At 31.6% G+C, this 27171-nt stretch overlaps 1 protein-coding gene across 6 annotated transcripts in view; it reads right to left on the bottom strand.

The window, feature by feature from the left end:
• Positions 1 to 27171, bottom strand: part of LOC127706291 (B-cell CLL/lymphoma 9 protein-like) — a 69399-nt gene that overhangs the window by 8683 nt on the left and 33545 nt on the right. For 5 of the 6 annotated variants that reach the window (XM_052210803.1, XM_052210801.1, XM_052210804.1 and 2 more), the window contains 5 exons: positions 18552 to 18628; positions 11585 to 11638; positions 5493 to 5706; positions 2501 to 2560; positions 1467 to 1798 (listed from right to left, as the gene is read on the bottom strand). In XM_052210803.1, coding sequence (XP_052066763.1) covers positions 1467 to 1798; positions 2501 to 2560; positions 5493 to 5649 — 549 coding nt within the window. In that variant the 5' untranslated portion in view covers positions 5650 to 5706; positions 11585 to 11638; positions 18552 to 18628. The other variant, XM_052210807.1, reaches the window with a different exon arrangement.

Genomic DNA, 27171 nt, shown 5'->3' with positions numbered 1-27171 from the left:
AAGTTCAATAACTCCAGTTGAAATGGTCAAACCCAAATGGTGGTTCAGTTTAATATAGCACACACATGATGACAAACAATCATGAAAGTATGAAAGCTTTCAGGCAACAGTCAGACAGAAGTAGAGTATTAAAGATAAAATAACCTGAAGGAGGAAAACTTTATCTATGTCCCTCAAAAATAGTGAAGAACATCTCTTATTAATTTTCTTATATAAAATGATTTATCAATAGATAAACATCTTATCAATGAAGATCAGAACTATAATATAATATTATAATGTGATAATTTAGTAGATAGATTATAACCAAGCTGTTTCTCTTCTACAAACCATTGTCATAAAAGTGCTTTTATATTGTATTTTAGAATTAGTTTTACTATTGTCAAGAAACACTTTTGTTGTAAGATAATATATTGTTCAACTGTTTTATTACAAATGTATGTTCTAACTTATAAAATCTGCTGTATAACTTGGATTTAAGATAAGTATAAAATTTGTTATTTAAAAAATGAAAAAAAATGACAAAAAACAAAACTCAAAACACTACTGAATCTCAAAATCATTACACATAAAATTAACGCAGAATTGTTAAAGTGTCCGCTTCGATTATTTAATTGCACCCCTATTTTAAAATCACCAGAATGCTGTTATCACATGTGCATAGACAAAATAGTTATTCTTAAATTATGTAATGTCCTTGGTTTGACCGAACTATGAAAATATCCACTATCTTACACGCTTGCCTCCTGTGTAGATTAAGGTTTTAATCAATCATCAGGTAAACATATGACCAAAAACACCAATTCTTTTTAAAAAAAAAACGAAAAAAAATGTCCCCAAATAAAGTACCCTCTCATTGGTTTTTTAATGAAATAAACCACTGATCATCAGCCTCGGTGGCTGGGTGGTCTTAGTAGTTCATCTTCTGTATCACTAGCCTGTCAACACCGAGGTTGTCAGTTTGAACCCCACATACGGCATATATGTTTAACTCCAATCATTATTGACAAGGATTGTCAAGTGTTGGCGGTTCTCTCTGGGCACTCCTGCTTTCTCCACCAATAAAAACTTACCACCATGATAGGCCAATAGTGCTGAAAGTGGTGTTAAACACCAACAATCGATCAAGACTTTTTAATTTAGGTATTACATGATAATAGTTTATTCCACAAAACTATATAGGTATAACAAGAACATTGTTGTGCCAAGCATATCCCCACTCTGAATTCAAAGTATCAGGAAACAGGGAGTAGGTGTCTAACAGAGTCCAAATGCACTCACACATTACAACTCATCGCTGTCAAGCTGATAACCACATATGAAGTCATTTTGTTCAGTAGTACCTGAGAAAAGCATGACGGAAATATTTTTTAGATGAACGAAAAGACAAACTGACAAGGTGAGTGCAATATAGCCCCCATTCCAATATATAATATAAGATTTACAGAATACACTTTCTTGATTACCTGTAAAAAATTCTGTGTTTCTGGTTGATCTGTATGAAAGTTAAGAATATTTTTGTATTTTCCTGCCATCACTAATTCAGCAGCATCATTAGCCATTCTGGTAGAGAACACAAATATCTGGCTTTGCTGTTGTAAGAAATGACTATCACTAGACATAGAGTGAGCCATAGAAGTAGTGTTCGACATGACAGTTTTACTAGTTGACGACACTGATGCTCCTTGCGGTGATGATACAATCGGCTGTTGTGATGAAGATGGAGGTTGTTGCATGCTCTGAGTAGTTGGAACATTTTCATTTGGTAATTTTGACGAACTGTTATCTGTAACAGGTCCTGTCAAAATATTATTACAAACTTCTTGTATCTGGTCAAGTTTTTTACTTTACATTCAAAACAGGTATAATATCTATTATTAAACACATATCAATTTATTTTTTTAGTTTTTTGTAAATGTAACTTGTAAATTTCCTACTCTGACCTTTGTTAAAGTGTGCATTAAATTTGACTGATGACAGCTAAGACAAGGATATATATAAAATTTCTCTATTTTTTGTAATTTGATAAAATCATTTTATGCATGTATTTTATAGTTAAAGCAAACTTGTATGTTTTTATATCATCTTCATGTTTTCTGAGCCTATTACATTTTGGTTTTGTTTTGTTTTTTTGTTGTTAATTAGATCATTATATCATATTTTTCATTATATCCAATTAATAATGCTCTAAAGAAATGCAAATTTTGATTAATGCGATACTTACTTACATTACATTTTTTACAACATTTTAAACTAAACAAAAAGAGTTTTAAATTTAACATATTCCATTGTAATAAACTGTGTTCATACATCTTATAAAAGTAACATGTTTTTTAGATATTTTTGGTGATATACTAGGTGAGCATTTTTTTTCAGTTTTCACCATTCTATTGTATGTTTTTATCAAGGATAGGAACTATACATAAGTGACTAATAACTCCTTAAGGTAATTTAATCAAGCATTTCCACTACCCACCCAATGTAAAACACAGCATCATACCTTGCCCACTACTTTCCTGTTTAACATTGGCACTCATTTCTCCTTTCTGGTTGTTATTTTCTGAAAACAAAAATTATTTAAATTTTAACACAACTCAATGTCAAAAAAATACAAATTAAGGTCATTACCCATTCAGTTTCTTTTAGCTATATAGAAATGCTTTCCTAGATCTAGTCAGTTTATAATATCCCTGCACTAGCTGGGCTGCATAAGGGTACTTCTTTAGCTCATTTGGTAGAGCCATGTCTTTCTATCTCAGGGGGTTCCAAAGTTCAATTACAGGTCATACAGTAATTATTTTTCAAGGGAAACAATGCTTTACTGTCCAATCCAATGATATGCTCACTAACAAAGGATGTTTTATGACCTTTGATCATCTATGATGGTTAGCAGTCTCATTCCCAATTTCACTGTATCCCCCTTTTTAGGTATGTACATCTATATGCTTGTTTTTGTTGGTATGTACCCCTGTCTGGCTATCTTTTTTAAATTGTCTCATTTGTGTGTTGTACTCTCGATTTTTGGTTTACATTGCTTCTAGTTAACCAACTGTGAAATCATTTATTTTCGTAGGGATAAATTTGACATGGATTGAGAGAAAATTGTATTTTTGTGGATACTTAATTTTGTGATCTTAATGAATATGTTCATGCTTTTGACAAATTCTGCATACAAGTTTAAAGAAAATTTGTACTTCATTTAAATTTATGGTTCATATTTACCCCTGAAATCTATAACAATTTGTAAGAGGTTCTGTGGAACCCTGTGTCTTGCCTATGATTGCTGCTGTCAGTGTAAAAGTGTAATGTTGACTTAAAAAGAGAGTCCATTTATCAGTAAAATACAGAATGTTAAAAAACATTCAAACTTTCTCTTTAGATGATAATTCTTGGTCTTGAAGATTAGCTTCTGAACAAGTGTCATAACATGAAGGCTAACAAACTTATCATGTCAAAAAAATATAATCCCAGACTGTCAGTAAACTGTAAAAAAAGTCCATCTATCAAAAAAATATTGAAAATGAAAATAAATTTTCAAAAGTGTGCTTCAGACGTTATCTCTTAATCATAAAAAAGTTTCATAAATTTCTATGAAGGTATGACAAAGTATTTGATGTGTAACAAACTTTAACCCCAGACTGTATCTATTTGTTGAATGTAAAAAACAAAAACTAAGTCCAGTAAAATACAGAAAAATGGAAATAAATATTTTCAAAATTTTGCTCTGGATACTGTATTTTGGTCATAAACAAGCTTCTGTCCAAATTTCATCTAATTCTTTGTAGGTTTGACAAAGTAATTGATGTAAAAAAAAATCTAGATCGTTATGGCTCGCTTTCACGAAATTAATTTCGCAGTTTCAACAAAAATCAGTACCCAAAGAATGAAAATAAACCCTTAGTATTGGTTAGGTATCTTCTACTGACTGACTGAAGTTTCTTAAGTAGCAAATTTACTCCTAACTTCACTTATTTTCAAATGCTGCAGGATTTGTGGACACACTGAATAATAGTTTCTGTGAAAAGGTTTCTTTTAAAATCCTGGATTGAAACCCAAACACTAAGCATATAACTGATTAGTATAATGACAATTACAATTTCTACATCACGTAATTTATATCATTCCAAATTTCAGAAATTAGTTTTTTAAAGAGTATACCAAACCATTTTAATTGATTTAAAACTTCTAAAACAATCATTTTAATCAAAATGTTTTGCATTGATGGATCTGATTGGATAAAATTCTCAATCAACCTGTCTGTAACTAAGGAGAGCAGCAATTTTGAGTTCCATAATCTATTGACATGAGATTTCTTCAATTATAAACAAAAAAAGACATTTCACCTAAAAATTTTCTTTTTTCAAATTCTTCCTTTCTGAAGTGTACATGGTCTAAAAAAGTGTGCTTATGAGGTAAAACTTTTCAGTTGCCAAAGAAGTGAACACTTCTCAGAATTTTTTGTTTACAAGTTCAAGTAGTGACTTAAAAGTATTTTTTGTTCATCTTGCATTGAAATGTAGATATGTATTTTAAGCTTGGCTTACATAAATTTGGTTTTACTGTCGCAAATATAGTTCACATAGCTCAACTATGTGTCACTAAGTAAACTCAATTTGCAATAGTAAAACCTATGTCTTATGTGTGCTAAGATTAGTATACAATACAGTTACATGTATCTCCTGAATATTCAACCTATGGTTTAACACTGCTTCAATTTGGTATGTACACAATTACATTACCAGTTGTTCTTAAGATTTTGAAAATGCTGATGTTATCAAAAATTAAAATTAAATTAGAGGACACAGTTTTTCTTTTTAAAGTAATGTTTTTAATTAACACAAGCAACACTATTTAAAATGTACATATCCTTAGTTACTTGAATTTCATTACTTCTGTATTTATTCTGAAGCATGAAGTCATTTCAACTTTGTAAATATATACATATATTTGGATCAATATTCCAGTAAGATGTTTAAGCCTATATTTCTCAAAGGAAGTCATAATTTCTTGAAAATAACATTTTATTTTCTAATGTAGTGATAATAAGGAAATTTTCACAAAATGAGATTTTTTTTCAATTTTGAATAGAGGAAAATGTTTTGATAAATGTAAACGGAATTGACATTATCATACAAAGCTTCATTAAAGACCAAAATAGCAGAAAAATCAATAGAAAAAAACTTCACATACATATATCTAAGTGACAAATCTTACACAGAAATTTGAAAAGCAATACTTGAATCTTGTCAATATGCTGATGGTTATATTAGACATAACTGATTACTTCATCTTTCATTTTGATTGTTGATTTTAGCAATAAAATGTTATCACAAAGAAATGTATGTCTAAGCAGCTTTGCAGCAAACTGACTTATTTGGTCTCTGGTGGATAGCTGTCTCATTGGCAATTATATCACATCTCCTAAATGCACCAATTTTCCAAAATTGGCTCACCATAAAATTTTGATTAAAATGATTAATAAATTCATATACCTGTTTCACCATTTGTTAATTTATTACTGGGTGGACCTGAATGATTTTTCGTCAAGTTTTGTTCTGAGGGATTTTCCTCTTTTATTTCTTCCTTTATTTCAGTAGATGGTTCTGTCTTGACAGTAGAACCGTTCATTTTCTCTGATTCAGGAAGCATGATGTCACAATCCTTTTATCAATGTCTAATTCTACATAAATTATTATACAAATTCATCTGAAAAGAGAAAATATTATGATCATCAATAAAATATCCAAAATCGTGTGAACTTTTCCTCGGTCTGCTGTGATATTAATGTCATGCATTTAACACCTACTGTTGATTTGTTAACAAAATATGTTCTTACTGTATACACAAAATACAATTTACTATGGTAAAAAAAAAAAAAAAAAAAAAATGTGTAAATATTTGGGACAAGAAAGTGGTGGAATTCAAAATGCATAAGGTCGAAAAAAACTTGACAACTCCATGCCAAAAAACGAAAAAAAAACAACAAAGAGACTAACAAGTCCACAAAACACTGCATAGAAAACTTAAGATTTGGCAACACTTACCCCAATTAATACGAGGGGTTAACTAAGGTGTTCTGGAAGAGTACCGGGTAAGCAGTTCTTTTTATTAAAGTTATTTTCAATTTCTCATCAAAGATGAAGAGATCAAAACTCATTGAAATGGTAGGATATTATGACAGGGTTTATATTGCAGTATGGATATGTATATTTATGATTGACAAAGGTAGAAACAAGTGTATGTGTTATTACAAATGAACAGTTCTTGGCTGAACCATTCTGTAATCATCAAGTTTTTTTTTTAAATATCCCCAGCCTGTAGCACAGGAACACAGACAGTTCATACTATTACCTTCTCTATTTCAGGGAACAAGTAATATTTTTTCATGAATCTTAATTGAAGGCAAGTTAACATACAAAATTTGGTCATAATCTGTTGACCTCTAAGTATCAATCATTGCATGATTGTTACATCACGCCATACTTAATTCAAAGAGACTCGTCATTCAATCCACACTTATTTCCTCATTTCATTTACCAGTACATATTCTGAACTTAGTTAACTTAAAGACATTATGATCAGATGTTGCAAGTAATACACACTTCTTACATTGTAAGTTTCTGCCTCATTTCAATATGTTCAACTAATGTATCTAAACCCCAGAAATCAATTTGTCCCATGTAAATAGTCATATATACTCTACAATATATAAGTCTATTGAATTAGCCGAGGGATGGTTAGTCAAATTAAATTGGTGAAACATTTTAGGTATAAATATAGTTCTTCTATATCTATTTTACTGAAAGTACAATGGCAATTACCTAGAAAACTTTTAAACAATATTACTTAATTAATAATACTGATAGTATTAAGGAAAATGACCTACCCTAATCATGAAAATGTTGATCCCTTCCAGAAGGGCATATAGTTTGCAATGATTATTAAAGTATCCCATATACTCAATAACTGAGAAAAAATCATGTGTTAAAATTTTCTTTTTTAATCAAGTTACTGAATCATGAAGATAGGGTAAAGGAAAATGGACATACACTTCATACTATAAGGCTTTGTATATAAGTTGTGGATTATTATGCTCTTTTGTCTTCTGAATTATATATGCATTCTATCACTGCATAGAGTGAGATAAGATAGTTTTTCGCCAGAGTAAATATTTAAATTTTAGCTATCAAGAATGGAGAAATATTGTATTTTATTATACTTCATGTCAAAATGCCAGATTTTGATTGGTTAATATGAGGGAGACAATTTACTCTATCCCAAGGCAAATACTCTATTACCCTTCACGGAGACGCTTGCTCAAGCACTTTAATAAATACGGATGATTGTTATGTACATGACGACATAGTTTATTACTTTGAATTTGAAATTTAATAGACAGTAATAACAGAACATTCAGTATAATAAATTAAATAACACATAACAAAGAGGGTGATAGAGCAGATTGTTACCCCTCGAAAAGACATTGTCAACATTGGCTTTGCCTCAGTTGACAATGTTTTCTCGGGGTAACAATCTGCTCTATCACCCTCTCAACTATGTATTATTTATATAACATCAGATTCCGTGGTTGAATCTGTTTTACCAATGATTTTAAAAACAACGTACTAAGGTAAACTTTATATTTCATTTTCAATGATCTGCAAAAAGATTTTGTTTTTTCTATGTCACCTTTTTTTCTGTGATGCCATAATAGCAAATTCAGAGGAAAGCAAGATAATTTGATGTCATAATTGAACTTTGACCAATGAAGAAATAAGTCAAACGATACACACATTGATTATAAAACAATACTGGTAGGGGAAAGTATAAATTGGCTAAAAATTAGAGAAAATGCTTTATTCAAATAGTTTAGGTTGTCAAATTATATCACAAATGTCTCCTATCATATTCTCTTTCTACTTTATTTTGTTTAAATCAAAATTAAAACAAATTTGTAGTTTAAACAGTGAAGAAAAACAAATACTTTGGCTGAAAATATAAAAATGGTGGTACAAATAAGGCCCAGATATTTGATAAAATATGGAAAAATACTTCTAATGGGTGTCCCACTTTCTCTACAGACAGTTTATATTTAAATTAATGCATTATATTTAAAGGATCCATATGAAGATAACATCTTGCCTGCACTAAATAACACTCTTTAAGATTTGTGGTGACATCGTTTCTAGCATCAAATACAACAAACGACACATATTGAAAATAAAAAATGAAACTTAATCACATCTTTTTTTATTACTTGGAGCGATTTAGAGATTGACATATTATATAGACATCTTTTTATTGTTGACGACTGTATGTTAGACTTAAGATGTCTTTTGGGGTTTTTTTTTGCCGTTGGGTTGCTGTTGATATTTATGACCAATCAAAAACTGAGGGTAAAGTGCAACTTTTGGTACCTGCTTGATACTTGAACAAAATATTAATGAAAAGCGACCTTCAATAGATCATAGGACAGACAGCATACAAAAAGATCAGTCTATGTTCATTAATCTTATTATTATTTTACATGTAAATCAAAATGCGTAGTAGGTTACATTAGCATATGAACTGCATTTAATTTGTTGCATACTGATGTGCCTAACAATTCATAAATTTTATTTTGATTCTGTTTATTTCATCAGCAATAATTTAAAAAAGTTAAAAATTTATGGGATCAATTTAATGATTATTTAAATGACTTTTAAACATCTGACTTTTGAAAAGATTCAAAAGTTCTTTTCATAGGTAAAAATTTATCAATATGCATTTGTGAGTAACAATAATTTAATAACCATCTAAAGAGTTCATGATAGTTCATTAAATAATCACAAAATTTACTTACAAGGTAAAACATATTTGTAATCTAATCCATGTAGAAGGGTTTTCTACTGGTTAATTTACGAGCAATGAATCAAATCATTTTTCCTCAATACAGAATTCAGCTGTTGCCTTGATGACCCAATTTGTCATAAAAATGTATATATATGTTCATTGTATAATAAAATGCAATAATCATTATATTACTTGCAATTATCAATGCATTGTTACAAACATAATTCAAATGTATCTCAATCCAATATTATCAATTCTAACAAATAAGGATGGTCAGATACAATGTAATTCAGTAATGATGGTCAGTAACAGTGTAATTCGGTCAGCTTAGAGTATATACATGTATACAGAATCTGATACAGGTTTGCTATTTAGACAATATGCATAAAATGGATGTGGGGTGAATGTCAAATACACAGCAACATGACGAAAAATAATGTTAAAAAAATTATTTTCTTGGATACTATATTTCATGTTTAGGCCATTTTAGTCGACTTTGTAGTGATTTAATTTTGCAATTTTCTAAATTTCTTGATGTATTTATGAAAGGAGAAGATCCAAGTGTTACATAAACGTAACTATTTATATATAGTCACATTATATTTCTACTTGTGAAAATAAGTTGGTTTACAATATCCTTAACATATCTATTGGTCAATGTAAGTTTTCAGCAATAAACTGGTGTCAAAATTCAAGCTATATATATTGTACAGATTCTAAAAGGTTGTGAATATATTACAGAAACTATAAAAGATCTGCCATTAACACCAAAATATCCAAATAACAAAATAACAAAAAAAACCCATAAAGATATGATTCTTGTTTCAAAATTCCAGTATGGACCACATATATATATAATATAACCAGTAGTGCTATATAACATAAGACAAAAAATAAAGATATGACATGACAAAAAATAAAGATATGACATAAGACAACTTCTGCGAAGGTTCCTGATTTTGGACATTCATATGACATATGGCAATCACTGAGGAGGTTCCTGACTTGGACATACATGTGACATACAGCAACCACTGAGGAGGTTCCTGACTTGGACATACATGTGACATAAGGCAAGCACTGAGGAGGTTCATGACTTAGGACAAGCATGTGACATAAGACAACCACAGCGAAGGTTCCTACTTGGGACAGACATGTAAAATACAGCAACCAATGAGGTTCCTGACTTGAAACATACATGTGACATACAGCAACCATAGGGGAGGTTTCTGACGACTAGGTACAGACATGTGGCATATTAAGGCAACCACTGAGGAGGTTCATGACTTGGGACAGACATGTGACATACAACAACCCCTGCAAAGGTTCCTGACTTGGGATTGACATATGAAATAAGACAACCACAGCAAAGGTTCCTACTTAGGACAGACATGATACATACAGCAACCAATGAGGAAGTTCCTGACTAGGTACAGACATGTGACATACAGCAACCAATGAGGAAGTTCCTGACTTGGGACAGACATGTGACATTATTAAGGCAACCACTGAGGAGGTGCCTGACTTTGGGACAGGCATGTGACATAAGGTAACCACTGAGGTTTCTGACTTGGGTAGGGCATGCGACATACATCAACCACTGAGGAGGTTCCTGATTTGGGACAGACATGTGACATAAGGTAACCACTGAGGAGGTTCCTAACTTTGGACAGGCATGTGACATAAAGTAACCACTGAGGAGGTTCCTGACTTGGGACAGGCATGTGACATAAGGCAACCCCTGAGGAGGTTCCTGACTTGGGACAGGCATGTGACATAAGGTAACCACTGAGGAGGTTCTTCCTGACATGGGACAGACATATGACACAAGGTAACCACTGAGGAGGTTCATGACTTGGGACACGCATGTGACATAAGGCAACCACTAAGGAGGGTCATGACTTGGGACACGCATGTGACATAAGGCAACCACTGAGGAGGTTCCTGAATTGGGACAGACATGTGACATAAGGCACCCCCTGAGGAGGTTCATGACTTGGGTCAGGCATGTGACATAATGCATCCACTGAGGAGGTTCCTGACTTGGGACAGACATGTGACATAAGGTAAACACTGAGGAGGATCATGATTTGGGACAGACATGTGACATAAGGTAACCACTGAGGAGGTTTCTGACTTGGGACAGGCATGTGACATAAGGCAACCACTGAGGAGGTTCCTAACTTGAGTAGGGCATGTGACATAAGGCAACCACTGAGGAGGTTCCTGACTTTGGACAGACATGTGACATAAGGTAACCACTGATGAGTTTCATGACTTAGGACAGGCATATGACATAAGGCAACCACTGAGGAAGTTCCTGATTTGGGACAGGCATGTGATTTAAGGCAACCACTGAGGAGGTTCCTGACTTGGAACAGACATGTGACATAAGACAACCTTAGGGGGAAATTCCTTACTTGGAACAGACATGTGACATACAGCAACCAATGAGGAAGTTCCTTACTTGAGACAGACATGTGACATACAGCAACCAATGAGGAGACATTTTGGATAGACATGTGACATGAGGCAACCATTGAGGAGGTCACACATGAATATTTAATGTATCAAGGTACAACAAGATGGTTTGATCTGAGGCTTCATCTGCACTTCACCAACAGATAGTTTTATAGCCAACTAACATTTTGTATATTTTCTTTTTTTCTTTTTTGAAAATAAGGTAAATAACTCAAAAAAAACATTAACAATTACTTGTATCTTATGTGTCTTCTGTATTAAGAATGCATACCATTTTATACTGGAAGTCAAATTCAACAAATCATTTTCTTTTGATATTGGTTACCTGAAAAAAAAAGATGATACAATAATATAAAACTACGGGGAAAAGTTTGTACTAAAAAGGAAGAAACAGAGATTTTGTTTATAAGTCAATAAGACAGCAACCCAATACCAATATATATAAAAACATCTAGAGGTCAACATGGTCTTTAAACATACAACAATTAAATAACAGTTCATGCAAGCCATGGATTTGTTGCAAATTTTCACACTGCCTAGCTAGGACTTAGGTCACGTGAAAATGACAACAAATCTATGGCTTGCATGAATTATTTTTTATTCTAATAGTATAAATAACATGAATCAATGATAAGTGTGCCTTGTGCATGGCTCTTCTATTTACCCCCCCCCCCCCCCTTTTGTAAGATAAAGCTAAAAATGTCAAACATATGGCTTGCATGAATTATTTCTTCAATAACCTCTATTAGAAAAACATTATCTAATCCTTATAGGTTGCAATTCTGTAAATATAGACAATGCAATTTTCCATAGGAATTCCCTTTGCGGCTAAAACTGTGCCACTTTTACTATGAAGTTTCGTGAAATTTTTTTATCCCAGAACGGAAAGTTGAAAGGCACTACTATTTTATTCAAAGGTCAAAATATAGGGCTGTGCGGCATATTTTCAACATTTATATGCCCTCAACTTCTAAGAGTTTAAGCTTATACTAAAATTGATACTACCCCAACCTCCACTTTTGGACCTCCTAAGAATTAAATTTTAGGCGCTACCATGTTTTTCTATACTGGTAACATTCCAGAAACACAGAGATCATATCTGTGAACCAGTACGTTAACAAATTAACATATCTATGAATATTATATATCTCCTAAAAAGAGGCGTGGCTTGTGAAACAGCTGTATTTACAAAGTGCAACCTATAGTTACTCTGTAACCTGAAAGTCAAAAACTTTAAAAATCTTTAAACAGCAGACTGAAGGAACTTGTTTACATCAAACTCTGAACTTACAAGTTTATTCATTTTTAGACGAAAGACTTTTGAACTCTAGTGAGAAAAAAAATGTCTTCTTATAACTTGGTATTAAGATGCAAAATAACAAAATCATTAAGGAAATTGTCTTTATACAATCTAACATTTGGTTAACATTTCATAAGGTTTGGCCTAAGCAAACTTGTTTCAGATATGTTACATAAATGTACATTTTTAAATTCACATTGTCTTGTAACTACCTAAACATGCTAAAGGCAAAGTGAAATTGCTAAAATGGAAAGGGAGATGTCTTTATGAAAGCTAATGGATTCTTATAACCCTTCTTTGAAATTGACTTAAGAGTGAAAAAAGGATTGGTCAAAGTAAAGTCAGACAGATAAACACAAGTATATCATAATACAACTCAGACAAGTGAGAAAATGAAGGCAACAAAAAGTAGCTTATGAAAATATCAATAGCCTGATTTTTCAAGACAGGCATACTGTCATTGTAGACCCGTTTCATACATGTAACGTTCTATTTTTTTTAGGTCCTGGCATACTGTCATTGTGAACCCATTTTTCATACATGTAACGTTCATTTTTTTTAGGTCCTGATATACTGTCATTGTGAACCCATGTTTCGTACATGTAATGTTCAATTTTTTTTAGGTCCTGACATACTGTCATTGTGAACCCATGTTTCGTACATGTCAATTGTAACATTCAATTTTTTTTAGGTCCTGACTTGTTTATTTGTATGGTAAACGCCAAGCTTATCATGAAAATACTTACGGTAATAAGAAATGACATTTTTGAACTAGTCTATCTGAAGACCATAATGTGAATTCTGAGTCACAATTATTCAAATCATTGTAATCATACATAGGGTAAAATTCTCCAAAAAATTATCGAAATAGATCTAGCTTACAATCTTACAAAATGTTCAAATGTCCCTAACCATATTGCATGAAATGAGGCAGACAAACTGACTGATTCAAAACAAGGAAGCCAGCAATACTCATCTGCTGAAAACCTGTAGTCCCTGGAAAAAACTATAAGTCATTTAAGCCAAACTGCTGTTGTGACAGTTTCTGTCAACTAGCGTGATTCATGTAAATTTCTTCATTAATGTTCACTACAGAATATTCTAAATTAGGGTACATGTATGCAGAAATGTGTGTCACTCAAAGTAAAATTTGAACGAAATTAAGTCTGTGGTAAAATGTCCATTAAACAATTGGTTGGCATAAATTATTTCTGAAATACAAACTGCTCAATTTCACAAATGCACAAAAATGACAGAATGAAATAATGTACAAGATTGCTTAAAAGACTCACTTGTATACTGGAATGATTTAATAACTGTATAGTACCTTAGCAGTAACAAGTTTATTGGACTTGGATCATGTAATTTTAATATAGAATCAATAAATGAAATGTTTATACTGATGTTTGATTTAATCATCTGATTTCCATGCAGACTTTAGATTTAACCCCAAATCCTGTATTCAACAACAGCAATTAAATCCCTAGATAGACCATTTATATGTCCTTTCAAATGTACGCTTTAACAGCAATTCAATAAAATGACGTTTTCAGTGCAGTAAAAAGTAATTTCCTGTCGCAGAATGATTCTTTACAAAATGACTTAATGCTACAATTGTCCAATGATACTTTTCATCAACTCAATCACACATGCAGAACATTTCAACCCCATAAATGACAAAAGTAAAAAATAAGCCCTTCAAAAAGACAGAAACAAATATATCTGGTAAATCAAGCTGTAAAACACAAATTACAACAATTAACATTGATGTAAGTACAGTTTAACTCAATCACTGTTACTATGTATTTAGCATCTGAATAACTATGACAAGATTGCTTTACTGGCAATTTCATGATTTAAAAGTAAATTATTCAATTCATACCAATTATAAAGTAGAAGAAACAACCTAACAGATTATTATGGATCAGAATACTTGTTATCATTGATGATAAATAATACATTAACTTATCCAATAATCAGCTGATTCTTAGCATCCCTTCCAATTCAATTAATAAACAATAGCCGAATGTAGAAAAAAAATAATGAAAAACAGACGACATGTGATAATAACGATTATTTTTTTAAAGGCGAAAAGCAGCACAGTGCATATAGATCATATTAATGCTTTGGATTTCCAATAATTTGGTAGTCAATTAGAGTAGTGACAATCTTACCTTCTGTTTAATGACCAGTCAAATTCTTTCACTCTGCCCCAACCAATATTGGTTTAATTCCGAATCGTCAATTGACATTTTGTCTCATGTTTTTAACGTGTGTATTATCAACAGAAGCAGTGGGCCGAACGTTGACTTTTGTTTAATAGAAGAATCAATAGGAGGATAATGTTCTATCTTTTTCTCTGGCTGTTGATCATTTTCATGTATACAATCATTGAGTCAATATCAATACAAGACATTGGAGAAGGGGAGATAATCATTGATTCCTCACTAAATATACAATATGGCACCAGTTAATACAGTAAACATAGAGAAATTTTAATTTAAGTCAATATATTGGTAAATGATATTTTTTCAGTAATGTAAAAAGGATTTTATTGATATTTGAAATGTACTTAAAAGCTGTATAATGGACAATTGACTAATAAAAAATTATGTTGGTTTCAGCTTTAGGGTAATAGACTTCCAACCAGACCAAATTAATCTATAGATTTTTTTTTTCAATTCACATTTATTAATCTAAAAGAATTCAAAATTCTTCTTTTTTTTTAATTGAGAAACTCAGGAATTACTTTATAAACTAATAAATTGTTAACACAGAGATTCGTCTCGCCCATTTGTTACTTTGATAATCCAAATGTTGAAATTAAAATAGCAATACTTTAACATGTAAGTTATGCAAATATTCAAAGTCAATGAACCATGACTGAAGGTACAGGGCAAAACAATCTCCATGGAAATGAGATGTGCCAATGCTAATACAACTGCAAACCAAATACCATTGACTTTTCATAAGTCGTTCCCTTTAAACAAACCTAAACACAAACATTAACTTGTAAACTATGTAAAAGTTTCAAAGTCAATGAACCATAATTAGGGGGTGGGGTTATATAATCTCCATGAAAATGAAACTTGCAAATTTCAATACATTTGCATACTGAATATCATTGACTTAACATTAGTGGTTCATCTTAAACTGACCTAATCACAAACTAATACATGTAAACAAAGCAAAAGTTTCAAAGTCAATAGACCATGACTGAGGGGTAAGGACTAAATATTCTCCATGGAAATGAGATGTGCTAATGCTTATACAACTGCATACCAATTATCATTGACCTACCACTAACGGTTCCCCTTAAACTGACCTAATCACAAACTAATACATGAAAACTAAGCAAAAGTTGCAAAGTCAATAGACCATGAATGAGGGGGCGGGGCCAAATAATTTCCATGGAAATGAGTTATGCCAATGCTTATACAACTGCATACCAAATATCATTGACCTATCACTAGTGGTTCCCCATAAACTAACCTAATCACAAACTAATACATGTAAACTAAGCAAAGTTTCAAAGTCAATAGACCTTGACTGAGGAGGCAGGGCCAAATAATCTCCATGGTAATGAGATGTGCCAATACTAATACAACTACATACTAAATATCATTGACCTACACTAGTGGTTCACCATGAACTAGACCTAATCACAAACTAATACATTGTTGATGCCACCGCCGGAAACAGCATACCTATGTCTCTCTTTTTGACTATGTCAAGTCGAGACAAAAATTAAAACAGTTCTAAGGTTTTTGACTAGATGCATCTGCCTGCATATCTTAAAGAAACCTTACTCCATCAAACCTGATAAACTAAAGGTGACAATTATCATGACTAAAAACACATACAATGAAAATTTATGATAATAAACACTTGAAAAATTTGGTAAACTTCTTAATTGATCATAACTATAGCTCATGAAAATAGTCACAAAATGATAATAAGGCTTAGATGGACAAGTCTAGTAAAACAGTTACCAAATGATAACTTAATCCTAACTTATAAGTTAATAAGGAAAATAATCACTAATTGACAACTAATTAAGATCTGACCAACAAAGGAAAATATGTATCAATGACTGACTACCTAGGGAAAATTTGCACACACTTACTAGATAAATCTTTATTATCAGATGATCAACATCTAACTTTTTCACCAACTGATCACTTGATTAACTATATGAAATGTACAGTACATGTAACTGATGGCTTAATTCTAAATACATGTAGGTATAAAAATCATTAAATTAAGCTGGAAAGAACAAATAGTCTGATCAGCTAGGGAAAATAAATATACAATGGTAATGATGGTGAATTCTAATTAAATTTTTTTCACAAAACCCTTTATCAGACACTGCAACTGATCATGTGATACTAAAAGTCCTGAACATAAGTACAAAATATGCAACAGGACTTTGGTAATTCTGCCTCTATTTGCCCCTTATCTTTGGAACAAATATGAAATTGGTTTGCATGCAATAGAATGTCATTGTTTCATTTGAATTCACTATATCATATTCATAAGCAACATTTAGGTTCTATTCCAATTGCTACGACCATAACATCAATTTGGTCCAATTACTTCGTCCAATTTATATAAACAACAAAATAATTGCAATATAATAATTATTACTTTTTTAATGTCAAAACAGCATGATTTGCAATTTAATGGTGACAGTCCTTGCCTATTGTAAAGGCATGACTCAGTGCTGTTTTGGATCAAACCAAAATTGAATTTGCCATACTGAAAGTTACTTGCTTACAGCATAAACAATGATGGCTAAGAGTCAGAACAATGTACTCGTGTATCTAAACAAGTCTAACTGTAGATTGTTACTGCTGGGAATATCTTTCTCCAGAACTGCTAAATGTCAGAATAAGGTAAATGGAATGAAAAAAATCCATCTTTAGACTATTAAGTATTGTAAAATAGTAATTGTGGGTTCTAAAAGGTTTTTTTTTGTTGTTGTTTTATTGTTTGATATACACCAAAAAAAAAACCATTAATTTATACTCTTTGACAAGGCTAATTACAGATTATTACTACTGGAAGTCAGAATACTGCATTTGTATCACATTATAAAACATCTGCAATTCTATCTTTAATTAGTTAACACTGTTCCATGGTCAGGAGAAAATTGAGGTAGTCATGTCTTCGGGTTAGTTCAAATATTTTCCTCTTAAATCCATCAATCTGACCAGAAAGAATTATAACACTATCAAATATAATACACCAATTTCAAGTTTGTTTGTAATTGACTGAAGTAAGCTTCTCTAGATCTGCAATTTTAAGTGTCATAATGGGCGCATTACATTTGCGCGCATTTGGGGATTAATTTTTTTATGTTTGCCTGCAGCTTTTGATTACATTTGCTCGCATTCATTTTACAGGTAATACAGGTAAAATACAGATAATTCATAATAAATATGACTATAGTTACATATTTTTCATTGAATTCTAAAAAAATATACAGTGATCATGAGAAATCCTGATTTACTATGTTTTTACATTTTTATCTGTATATATTTCCAGGATTAAGTGCTTGTGCATAATAAAACGGACTTATCCTGCTCAAAAATAATAGTTAAATAAATAAATACATGTATGTATAATCTACCTATATTTACATGTAAAAGAATGTGCACAAATGTAATCAAAAGCTGAGCGCAAAAGTAAAGATTTTTGCGAGCAAATGCAATGGTAATGCGCGCAAATGTAATGCACCGGTCATATCAGCTCAAAATTTTAAATTGCTGACCCAACTTGTTTTGCATCAACCAGAACAAAATTGAGTCATACTAATGTCCTCGAAATTTGCCTATTAAAATTTTACTTTTAAAATGTGTAGTTTCCTTATCCATATATGTATTCATTTATCAAACTAAAACATCAACCAGCTTCCGTTACTATATTAAGATCTTACCATTTACATTATAATGTATCAAGGAACAAAATCCCAGCTTAAAATCATCATGGAACTTCTCAAGTGTTTCTTTTCATCTGAAAAAGAATAATAAAATAATGTAATTTTCAACGGAACAATTAAAAATGAAAACTGATGTCTTTTCATTCATTGTTAATTGGTTGGTACCTCCTCATAAGTAATATGTTCTAAAAGTAAAGCAAAACTCGAGAAGAAGACTGTAAAGATACAACAATCTGTGTATGCCAGAACCAAGCTAACCAATGTTACCATTAAAGACAATATACCAATTTTATATGAAATTCTGTTTTATTTATCACAAATTATTTAGCCTCTTTCTGGTCCATTACTATTTGTTTAATTCAAACAGATATTTTAAAAGGAACAGGATTACACCTTTCAATTTTTTTTTCTTCTTCAGGTACAAGAGTTGGATAAGTACTGCTACTGACCGAAGATATTAATTACCCTCTGAAATCACTGAAGGTATTATTACCTCTGATGTCAACTAAAGTATTATCGTTTGGTGTCATTGAAAGTATTACCCTCTGAAATCACTGAAGGTATTATTACCTCTGATGTCAACTAAAGTATTATCGTCTGGTGTCATCGAAAGTATTACTCTCTGAAATCACTGAAGGTATTATTACCTCTGATGTCAACTAAAGTATTATCGTCTGGTGTCATCGAAAGTATTTCCCTCTGAAATCACTGAAGGTATTATTACCTCTGATATCCACTAAAGTATTACCGTCTGATCTCATCAATAGTATTACTCTCTGAAATCACTGAATGTATTATCGTATTATCACCCTCTGATGTAATTAAAAGTATTACCATCGGATTTCATCGAAAGTATTTCTCTCTGAAGTCACTGAAGGTATTATTACCCTCTGGTGTCAACTAAAGTATTACCATCTGATGTCATCAAAAGCATTACTGTTTGAAATTACTGAAGGTATTATTACCCTCTGATGTCATTGAAAATATTACCCTCTGAAATCATTGAAGGTGTTATTACTCTCTGAAATCACTGAATGTACTGTTACCCTCTGATGTCACAGAAGATATTACCCTCTGATGTTCTGATATAGTGAATCTAGAGTTTCTTATCAATTCACAAATTTTGCTTGGGACTACATGAAGTAGTTGAATTGTCCATTTACAAAAATTAATGATTTTGAAATGTACATATCAAAGTTCAAATGATCCTTCAGTGTTAAAAAAATGCCTAATTGAGTAATAACCTTACATGTTTGTATTTCCACTGAAGTAATACCTTTATGGTAATAAATTCAAATAAACTTGATGAATTAAGCATTTGAAGTCAATTTCCAAAATCAGCTTCATATACATATCCTTAAAAACATATCTATCAAAACATCCAAATGATATATGGCTTTGACAAATTAAAAGTGGTAAAGTTGACTCATATCTTTACTTTACCAGTTCTTTGTTAGATGTTTAATACATAATACATTATTTGCAGGTTTTTAAAAATCATAAAAATCTATGTGAAACGTGATCCGATGAACAAGAAAAGTTTTCAGTCTATTGTATCTAACTTGTGTTGTGGGACATTTTTCCGCTCTGATGATATCCGGTTTGTATAGACTGAGCAGGTATTTTATTTCATATGAAACTGACTATATAATAACAAATTTTACAGTTCAGTATATTATATGAATCACTGATTAACCAAATCAAATCATGGTACTCTGATTAAAATACATCCATAGCACTTTCCCTTTTAGAAAATGTTTTTCTTTTTTAACCATAATTTGAAATGAGTTATTCCCTTTGCTAAAAAGTAATATTGACCAATGGAGAGAACAAAACAGAAATATTTTTTTTATAATGTTAGATTACAAGTTTGATATTATTTATTCAAAGCTATAAAACAGCTGTGCCATAAAAAAAAATCTAAATTTCAAAATTCCAGAGAAACAAACCTGAAAGCAATCCAAATTTGAAAGGCAGATGTTTAATTGAAAGTTTAGCTGAAAAAGTTTTCCCCACTTGTTTATACTGATGTGGTTTTTTTTAACCCATTTATTCCATATATAATACTAAATATGAACATGACAATTTTTTAACCCAAAATCAAACTTCTCAAATATATTTTTGAAAGAGATTTTGATCAAGAATACTTATGTAATCTATTTATTTACCTTATTTCACATTCAACTCGGCTTTGAATATTGATGATATTATCATAATCTAAGATTCCTTAACAGTTTTCCAAAATAGCTAGGTCTCATCTGATTGGTCGATCAAAATACATGTCTACAACCAAACAGTACATTCTGACAAGCCAATATTATTAATTCTGCTATTGTTAGTGTCAATATTTTCAGGAATAAATGTTATTTTTTCCAAGTTATTATAAAAGTTTACTAGCCTGATCAGACAAGTTAGAAGCTTATTGTTCCCTGAAAATAACTTTTACTTATTTTGAGCATTCCGAATACAACAAGCATTCTGAGAGTATTGCATGACAATACATAGTCCCCTACCGGTTAAAAATTCATTGTACTGGAACAAAATGCTAACTTGATCTACAACTTGTCATGGTGTAAACTACATAACAAATATCAAGTCAATATCTTCAAGTATGACGAAAAAAAGTGTGGAAAACTGATTATTTAAGTGAATTTTCTAAGTCCAAGGACCATATCTCTGCACAAAATTATCAGAGCGGAACAAAATTGGAACTTGATCTGTAACTTGTCATGATAAAACAATACACCAAATATCAAATCAATATCTTCAAGCAAGAAGAAAAAAAATGCGGAAAACTGATTTGCCAGACTGACTGATGGACAGACAGACAGACAGACAGACGGAGTGCAAACCTAGTCCCCTACGACTTCGTTGGTAGGGGACTAATTAATGCTGAATTTAAGTAATCATAAAACAATCAGGCTTGCATGCAGTAATAGTTAAATAAAGCATAAGTATCATAACATTTGGTTGAGGCAAACTAAAGTTAGAGAACAGAAACAAATATTTCAGCAATTTTTCCATTTGTAAAGGGGCATAACTCTAGAACGGTAAAATTACGCCAATAAAATTCAAACTTGATCTGTGTTTTGTGGTAATAAGCATTGTGCATAAGTATCATAACATTTGGTTGAGGCAAACTAAAGTTAGAGAACAGAAACGAATATTTCAGCAATTTTTCCATTTGTAAAGGGGCATAACTCTAGAACGGTAAAAGTGACGCCACCAAAATTCAAACTTGATCTGTGTTTTGTGGTAATAAGCATTGTGTATAAGTTTCATAACATTTGGTTGAGGCAAACTAAAGTAAGAGAAAGGAAACCAATTTTGGGACGTACGGACGTACGTACAGACGGACAAGGGTAAAACTTAATGCCCCCTCCACTATGGTGGGGCATAAAAATTCCATTTATTTCTGCAAAAATCGTCATTTGAAAAGGGCCATTTAGTATGGTCAACTGGACATGATAAGTAGCTATTGAAGTAAATATGAATGCTGTTGTGCAAAAGGTCCCAGCCCAAGGGTCTGGAAACAGTCATGTTTTGCAAGTCATGTCCGAAACTGAAAGCTTTTTGTCCTAAACCGCAGATTTGGATTTAGGACAAATTTAATTTTTTTACAGAAATAATTTCGGTCATTTCATTGAGATCTTTTTTCTTAAGCACCATTTTGGACTTGTTCTTGTTTTTTAATCCCTCTCCTGTAATACAGCTGCCACTCCAGTATGCCGACATTGCTTCTGACTTATTTGTTACATTTTGACTAAGTTTGTTGCAATTATATGATGTGTTTTGATGTTTAAGTTATGAATCATGTGTGCTTTATTGTTGGACCTTATGCATTGTGCGTGCTTAATAGTATCTGCTCTTTGTGTCATGTGTCATGTGTGTGCTTTAATGAATTAATTTGTTTTTTGCGTGTACTTTATTGTATTTAGCTGTTTATTATGTGTGCTTAAGTGAAACTCTTTTTATTATATATCAATGTAGAATCGAGAAGTGCTTGATATGTGCTATATTATGACTAAATATATATTATAGTCTGTGTTTGATGATACTTTGTTGCTAATATATGCAAAAAAGAAATATGTTAATATTATTATTTGTTCATGTTTATTTCTTATTTTATAAGTTACATTGGTTAGTTACCTTCAATTACCTGCTACACACTATAAAAACAATTTAATTACTATCAAAACAATTCCCAATTGTCCCACATTTAAACTTCCCAATTGTCCCACAAACATCTTCCCGATTGTCCCTCAAAATTTCATTACTTTTTTACCTGTAATTTCAAAAAGTGGGACAATCGGGAAGACACCACTCCAGTCTAGTATGATAATCCTGAGGGCCTTCCTAATAGCTATATTACTGCCTCAGGGAAATATTGGCTAATGATTGCTAATCACTTTTACCTGTGTTTTTAATTCACACCTGACAGTGATCACAAACTCAGAACTAATGTTATAAAGAAATTAAAATCCTATGACAACTCTCTTCATTATTTAATTATTTTTCAGCAAAGACAATCGTCAATTCTGATTTAAAAATTAAAACTTCATTTGATTCACTAGAAAAAAGTAATTTTTCACGAGTTAAACATGTGCTTTGTTTACCATGTAATATGCATGCGTGAAATTGTCTTCACCAGATAAGGCACTTAATCGTAAAATGCAAAATGATTTCATGCATAATTAAACAAGTGCAACTATTATCTGTTATATTAAAACACTTTTAAAGGTAATACATTAAAAACCCGGTGATTTCCTATCAATTTGAAATACAGAACGAATCCCGGAAATGAATCCGGAATTACTCTTACTTTAGTATGGTCACAAAACTTTCTGTTTTAATTTCGTCTTCAAAACGAAAGAAATATTAGCGATGTTGTCTGAGAAATTTACCGTTTTGAGTCATTAAAATCATTTCAATTTTGAACTGTTGCCTTCCGTAAACTGTTCTTGAACGTTTTTAGACAAACGGTAAGAAAATTCATGAAGTAAATGCGATGAAACAGTCAATACAAGTTAGTTGATGCTATGAATCTAGTGTGATTTCGACAATTTGAAAAAAGGGCCCCAACTTTTAAGTCATCTCAAAATGACCGAAATTGTGTGAAAAAATTTCCGGTTCCGGATCCTTGTCCCAGCCATATTCTACATTAGTCCAAAAATGGTCTCATGAAATCCACAAAAATGACCACATCTCAATACAACTTAGTGGTACATGTATATAGTATGAACAATTACACTTGATGACAAATTTCACTAAGAATTGTATAAAACCTGTGGTGAAAGTTTAAAAAAAAACAAAATTCACAATGAGAAATAAATAAATATTAGAAAGTAAAAGTAATATAGTCTCGGAAGAGAATTGAATATGGCCAGGTGGACTAACACTATTGCTATTGATATGTCCCATCATTGAATGCAACAGGGGATAGAAGTTAACTGTTGAAATTTAAGTCTATCTATGGACTATTACAAACTTCGATCTATCATAAAATTAATGAGAATTTCCTCAAATCCTTGAATTTACCACAAATATTCACAGGCAAATCTAAAAATTTCATTGGCCAGATTTTTACTTGAGGAAATAATTAGGGAAATACTCAATGATGAATTTCTACTACCTTTAAGAGCTTTTACATTAGGATATGAGTGATGATGTTGTTAGACCATTCAAATTAACATTAGAAATCTCTACATAAATTGTTCATTTGGTCATTTTCAAGTGACATGAAAACAACTAAATTTAAGACACAAGTGTGTATGTGTACATGTGTGTCTATTATTTCATAGTGAACTCAACAAATACTAGAAATCCAAAGGGTCTTTAACGATAGTCATTGTAGACTTAAATGTCTATACAATATTTCAAGCTCTTAAATTTTTTGTCCAGAAAAGCTGTGCATACATTTAACAGAAACTGTCAAAGACGTGCTAACAATACCAAATTTACTTCATTCCCTAGTTATCATTACATTGCCAAGACTCAATAAACTGCTTCGCTGAGCGCAGCTAGATACGCCCGCAGAGGTCCAACCCTGAACAGTTGGGGCAAAAATGGACACAATATTCAAGCTTGATTCAGGTCTGAATTTGGATTGTAATTAAATATTTGACATATTATAGGTTTCTGAATAAATGTAGTCAAAGATCTTGAAATTGGTTATATGAATTGAATATGCAATTAAAGATTTCTTGCTGTTGTGCAATACTTAGTAAACCTGTTGTCAGACTATAAACAAATAAAGTTCAATCAATTCTCAATGTCATATTAGAAATTTATGAAAATAAAAAGGGAGCTTACAACAATAGATATAAACAATTCACCAAAGTTTCATGAGAATTGGTGACAGCATTTTTGAGTTATTGTTCGAAAACTGGAAAATCACCCCTTTTTTTAATGAATAAAACCCCATAACTCAGAAATGTAAAATGTAAAATTTATAAAATTCTAAAGGGAGCTTACATCAATACATACAAACAATTCACCAAAGTTTCATAAGAATTGCTGAAAGCATTTTAGAGTTTTTGTCCGAAAACTGGAAAATCCCCCCTTTTTTTTATGAATAAAACCCTGTAACTCGGAAACGTAAAATCTAAAATTTATAAAAATCGAAAGGGAGCTCATGTCAATAGATATAAACAATTCACCACAATTTCTTGCAAGTTGGTGGGAGCATTCTTGACTTATTGTCCGAAAACTGGAAAATCCCCCTTTTTCTAATGAATAAAACCCCATAACTCGGAAACGTAAAATCTAAATTTTATAAAAAATGAAAGGGAGCTCACATCAATAGATATAAACAATTCACCAAAGTTTTATGCAAATTGGTTAAAGCATTTTTGAGTTAATGTCCGACATGTTGACGACAGACGGACAGACGGAGGGACAGACGGACAACGGTGTACCATAATACGTCCCGTAAACGGGCGTATAAAAAGAGAAGGATTCACTGCAAAAAAATCTCTATAAAAAATGTATAATTAGTATGAAACATGAAAACATTCAGTCTTGAGATGAGGAGAAATTTTAGCACATAATAAAATAAAATTACAGACCCTTTTTTATGTTACTCAAACATGACAGTGCTATTTGTATTTAGTGACGATGTTAAAAAAGAGACACAGAAACCAATGGGTTATGTTTAATGCAGTTCTTTAATCACATTTTGATTAATTGAGTGATTATTGTCGATTGCTGAACATCCAGTGGAAATTATTTCATACATGTATATAAGAAGGAGCTGTGTTATGATTGCCAATGAGACAAATATACACCAGAACCCATGGGACGAGAATGTAAACAACTATAGCGCACTGTACAGTCTTGAACAATGAGCAAAACCAATATCATACAGTAAGTAATATAAGGTCCCTGTCCCCTGGGATTATTTTGATCATCTTTGTTTAGCTGATTCTCCTTAACTGTTTGATCTGACCTTTCCAATCAACTTTTTACAACAATGACATTCAATCATTACATTATAAATTTTGTCCTCATTGAAAATAAACCAGGTCTGTGTTGTCACAGGTAAAACTTAAATGACAAATGTTTAATGACTAAATATAAAGGTCCAAGGTCACCAACATCTTCTGATGTAGCCTGAGGCAAATCTGGCTGCCATTAGTAGTACAAATCAACTCAAATTTCTAGGTGTGAAATCACATCTTTTAAATGTATAAAGCTATTTCTAGATATGTAATTGGTTAAATGGTTTTTGTAGTACATGTATATGGTTTTTAGTGGGAAATCATATTTAATAAGTATTAAAAGAAAGAGATCAGAAACAGCCAATTGTTTGTTAGTTCAAGAGAGAAGGATCAAATAGGAAACTTCCCTCAGATAAACAAAATAAAAAGTGAAGTGGTACCAAAGTGTCCCCCCTTCTCCGCTTTCTGCAATCACTGTTTCTACCACTGAATAATTTCATGTTTTCAACTTTAAATACAAATTTTAAAATTAACTTGAAATTGAAAAAAAAAAAACAGTAAAGAAGCAAAAACATTCAATCTTCCACTATTCAGATCTAAAAAAATTTGATGCTTTATAATTATAAACTTTAAATCCATATATTCGATGACATTTGACCTAATGATGTCATGAAACTACTAGTTTCTGTTTAGGTATAGAACCACTAATTCAGGCCCGGTAGGAAAGAACATACAAGAAAGTAGTACATATTTTAAAGAAAATAGTTCCTACGCATAGCTGTATCTTTGTCAATAGTGGGAATATTTGGGTAGTTTTAGTATCAAATGAAAGCTTGGGGACTTGGGATCACTGTAGAACCCTTGTTGAAAGTTTTATTTGAATAATAAAGAAGTATAAGAAATTTTAATAGGAGGGCTCATTTGGCCTGTTGTTCAGATCAGAAGTTCCTGTTTTTGTACTATCAAACTTCCGGGAACCAGTACGCTCTAATATGCAATTAAAGGTATGTTGATTTTTTCAGCACAAGTCAGCATAAGGTACAGTTTTGACATGAAATAACTGCCACTTTATTTGAACTTAAGACAAAGTAGCCATTTATGCTTGAAATTGCAGAATTTAACATAGAAAGCAATGGGGCTATGAATTAGTGGTTTTATACCTATTACTGACAGGCATG

This window comes from Mytilus californianus, unplaced genomic scaffold, assembly GCF_021869535.1.
Source record: "Mytilus californianus isolate M0D057914Y unplaced genomic scaffold, xbMytCali1.0.p SCAF_6, whole genome shotgun sequence".
NCBI lineage: Eukaryota > Metazoa > Mollusca > Bivalvia > Mytilida > Mytilidae > Mytilus > Mytilus californianus.
This window is presented reverse-complemented; position numbering and strand designations above follow the sequence as displayed.